At 41.3% G+C, this 4,053-nt stretch overlaps 1 protein-coding gene across 1 annotated transcript; it reads right to left on the bottom strand.

The window, feature by feature from the left end:
• Window positions 1-2,009: 2,009 nt before the first annotated feature.
• On the bottom strand, window positions 2,010-3,730 carry LOC106516528 (zinc finger protein OZF; the record flags this gene model as incomplete). The annotated part of the gene is given in 2 exon segments (XM_014006932.1): window positions 2,010-3,071; window positions 3,575-3,730. Coding segments are annotated over 2 exon segments (1,218 nt in total), but the record flags the coding sequence as incomplete, so codon positions are not given.
• Window positions 3,731-4,053: the final 323 nt, after the last annotated feature.

Here is a 4,053-nt window from a genome sequence, read left to right as displayed (position 1 = left end):
GACTGGCTTCATTCACTTCCTCCACTGCCGTATGCTAAAATAACTAGCAGACACTGCGCACAACATCGACGTCATTCAAAACTCCACCTTCTGTTTGCTGATTGGCCCAGATAAAATAAACTACAAGCAGACACTGCGTAGAAAATTGACGTTCTCTTCTCTGATTGGCCCGGCTAAAAATCTTCCAGCGAAATCCTTGTCAATGGGAGAAGTCCCAGACGGAGCAGAGAAGGGAAACTAGAATTGAGCGGAGCTGCATAGGAAGGCAAGGGCCAGGCTAGTGTGAATCTATAATTTTCATAGTCATGAAAATTAAGAAAACTCTTTGAATGAGGTGTGTCCAAACTTTTGGTCTGTACTGTATGTTTTTTTTTTTTTTGTCTTTGATGTATCTTTTTTTCTAGCACACTGTTGACACATTTACCTATTTTTAAAGACATATCAACATCTATATTTTACACAATAAATTTAACATAGAAATGTATAGATTTATGTAGAATTTGAATGCATGTGTTGACATTGCAGTAAAAGGAGTTTAATGTTATGTTTCGGCTGTCTGCCAACAGATAAAGATGATGTGGACTGAGTCCATGTTCCAGCGCACATTATAGGATATCCTGCTTACCCCCTCTGCAGTTGGTTGATGAAAGGCTTCACCAATCACCAGGTGGTCAATCAGCACCAGAGGAACTTCAACGTCCGTCTCAGCTCAGATTAAAAGATGGTGGAAAACACTTTTGGGAATCTCAAGGGCCAATGGAGATGCCTGGAAAAAAGAAACGATGTGGAACCAGCTTTCATGTCCACCGTCGTTGTGGCCTGCTGTATTTTACATAACTTTGTGAGGACAATGCTGAGACTTTCTTGCCTGAGTGGAAGTACTTTGAGGACGGACTTCCTGTGCCAGAACAGCCAAATGATGTTGGGGCACAGACGAACAGCCACCAAGCTATAAAACCAGATTTTTTTCTTTAAATTAACTAATGGAAGTGAACGCAATGTATCATTAGCCATGTTTCCATCCAAATGTAATGCAAATTTTGATTGAACTTTTAAGTTCTAAACTAATTCTTAAAAATTATCTGTCAAACCAACATCTTCAGTTAACCGCCACAGCCTGTGTTATCTTACGGCTCACTTTGCAGCTGATAAGGGACAGATTGACTGAGTGCATCACAGATTTTCAGCTGAGTAGATTTGTTCCAGATTAAGAGTCAAAAACCTTCCAAATGTCATCTATTAATTGCCATAATAATCTTTATTGACTAAATACCACAATTAATGGTGATACATTTTTGCCAATATTTTCCAACCCTAAAACACACATTACTGTATGTTGTAACCACATGTAGTATTTACCAACAAACCCTGAACTGTTCAGTTTAAATTCTGTGTGAACTCTGAGTCTTCAGGATCTGCCTCAATAGTCACAATTATATGGTCATCCCCTCTTGTGTGAATTCTCATGTGTTTGTTTAAATTGGACTTTTGTGTAAACCTTTGTTCACAAACATCACAAACAAATGGCCTCTGTCCCGTGTGGATTCTCATGTGTGCGTTTAAATTAGACTTTTGTCTAAACCTTTGTTCACAAACATTACAAGCAAACGGCTTCTGTCCTGTGTGGATTCTCGTGTGCGCGTTTAAGTGTGACTTTTGTCCAAATCTCTGTTCACAGATATCACAAGCATATGGTTTCTGATCTGTGTGAACTGTCATGTGTGTGTTTAGACCTGTCTTGAGTCTAAACCTTTGTCCACAAACTTCACAAGCAAATGGTTTCTGATCGGTGTGGATTTTCATGTGTGTGTTTAAATTGGACTTTAGTTGAAATTTTTGTCCGCAAACCTCGCACGCAAATGGTTTCTGCCCCGAGTGGACGCTCATGTGTCTGCTTAAAGTCGATGATTGTCTAAACGCTTGTCCACAAACATCACAGGCGAATGGTTTCAGTCCTGTGTGGATTCTCATGTGTGTCTCTAAATGTGACTTTTGTCCAAACTTTTGTCCACAAACATCACAAGCGAATGGTTTCTGTCCTGTGTGGATCATCATGTGTGAGTTTAAGGTGGACTTGAATCCAAACCTTAGTCCACAAACCTCACAAGCCCACGGTTTCTGTCCCGAGTGTTCTCTCTTGTGTGAGTTTAAGTTCGACTTATCTCCAAACCCTTTTCCACAAACATCACAAGCAAAGGGTTTCTGTCCTGTGTGGGTTCTCACATGTGAATTCAAGTTCGACTTATCTCCGAACCTTTGTCCACAAACTTCACAAGCAAATGGTTTCTGTCCTGAATGGACTCTCGTGTGTCTGATTAAAGCTGACTTTTGTCCAAACCGTTGTTCRCACACATCGCAAGCAAATGGTTTCTGCCCYGTGTGGATCATCATATGTCTGGTTAAATTTGACCTTTTTTCAAACTTCTGTTCACAAACATCACAACTAAATGATTTCTGACGAAACAGAGTCATCTTGCTTGAGTCTTCAGTTTTCCTCCTCCTAAAAGAATTATTTTTAACCAAAAAACTTGAAGAAACRTCAGGAAATTGTTCCCCACAATCAAACAAGCTGCTAGATGTGTTGACTGTGTTGACACCTGACTCAGGAGTCCTGCTCTCCTTCCAGTCTTTGTCATAGTCTACAGGTTCTGATCCCGACTCTGAGAAGTCTTTAAGCTGATACTCAGTCTCTGAAGATCTGGAAACATCTTCGTAAGTGTTTAGATCTGGATTCCAAGCAGTTTCAGCTTCTTCACAGCCCTCTCCACAAGCTACTGCGTCCATCTGCTCAGCTGAGCYGCTGGTTGAGAGATCTTCATCTTTCACTTGGTGCTGACACAGCTGTAATAACAGAGGTTTCTCTTCATCTTCCTCACTCTTTAGAAGAACTGTAGTACAAGCAAACCTGACGTCATCGGTCTCGTCCTTCACGTAAAGCTGCTCTCCATCCAAACTGGTCCAAGGTTCCTCGTTTTCCTCCTTTATTTTGAGTGTCTCTGGCTCATGCACATCCACATCAGGCCTCTGCTCTTCGGGAGCTTCTTCTTTGACCAGCACCGTCTGCGAGACATCTGCGGGGAACACGTGAACATTACGAACAGTTGACTTTATCTGCACATATAAATCTGTTTTTGAGCTTGATAGTCTTGATATTGACGCACACATCACTTGTTGAGTTCACTGCTTGACTCAAACAACAAAACAAAAAACAAACATTAAACGCTGGATATCAGATAACTTCCTGAAACTAATCCAGTGACACAAACATACCAACAGCTTGCCTAAAGATGATAAAATAAGGAAATATGTCAATGTGATGACCAATGGGCAACATTAGCTCACGTTACAATTTTGTCTGACTATAGCACACAAAGCACTAAAACTACAAACCTGAGAGTGCGCTGGAGCAGCCAGTAGAGCAACATTAATCAAACCTTTAAAACAGGGGTGTCTAACTCACTTTCACTGAGCACATGAGCATTACGGTGGCAAGCTAAGACTAAATTACTCAGGTTTTTCTTAGGTAAATCCAATAAATATGTAAAAAAATTGTAACATGTTACATAATACAAACCTAATCCGTGCGGTCCATCTTTAGAGTTGAAAACAGCACCTAGGGTTTTCTTTTGTTGCTTCCTTTTCTTCAAACAAACACGCTCCTCTTCATTATATGCAGCTGTTCTTTCCAGAAGCCCTGATGTTTCTGCTCCTCCACAGTCCTCACCATCAGCTTCTACTTTCATCTGGTCAGCTGAGCTGCTGGTTGGAAGATCTCTGACTTCAGCTTGGTGCTGATGAAGCTGTGAGAACAGAGGTTTGTCTTCATCATCCTCACTCTCCGAAGGAACTGCGGCGAGTGCAAACTCTGTGTCCTCCATCTCATTCTTGACAATAAGCTCTTCTATGTCCAAACTGGTGCCTGGTTCCTCCTCTTCCTTCTTTAGGTTTAGTGTGTCTGGGTCCTGCTGGTCCACACCAGGCCTCTGCTCTTCAGGAGATTTGTTTTGAATCAGTACCATCTGCTGAACATCTGCAGGGAACACTGAAACCCAT

This window comes from Austrofundulus limnaeus, unplaced genomic scaffold, assembly GCF_001266775.1.
Source record: "Austrofundulus limnaeus strain Quisiro unplaced genomic scaffold, Austrofundulus_limnaeus-1.0 Scaffold38, whole genome shotgun sequence".
In the NCBI taxonomy this organism is placed as follows: Eukaryota; Metazoa; Chordata; class Actinopteri; order Cyprinodontiformes; family Rivulidae; genus Austrofundulus; species Austrofundulus limnaeus.
Note: the sequence above shows the minus strand (reverse complement) of the source record. Positions and strands in the feature narration are given on the sequence as shown.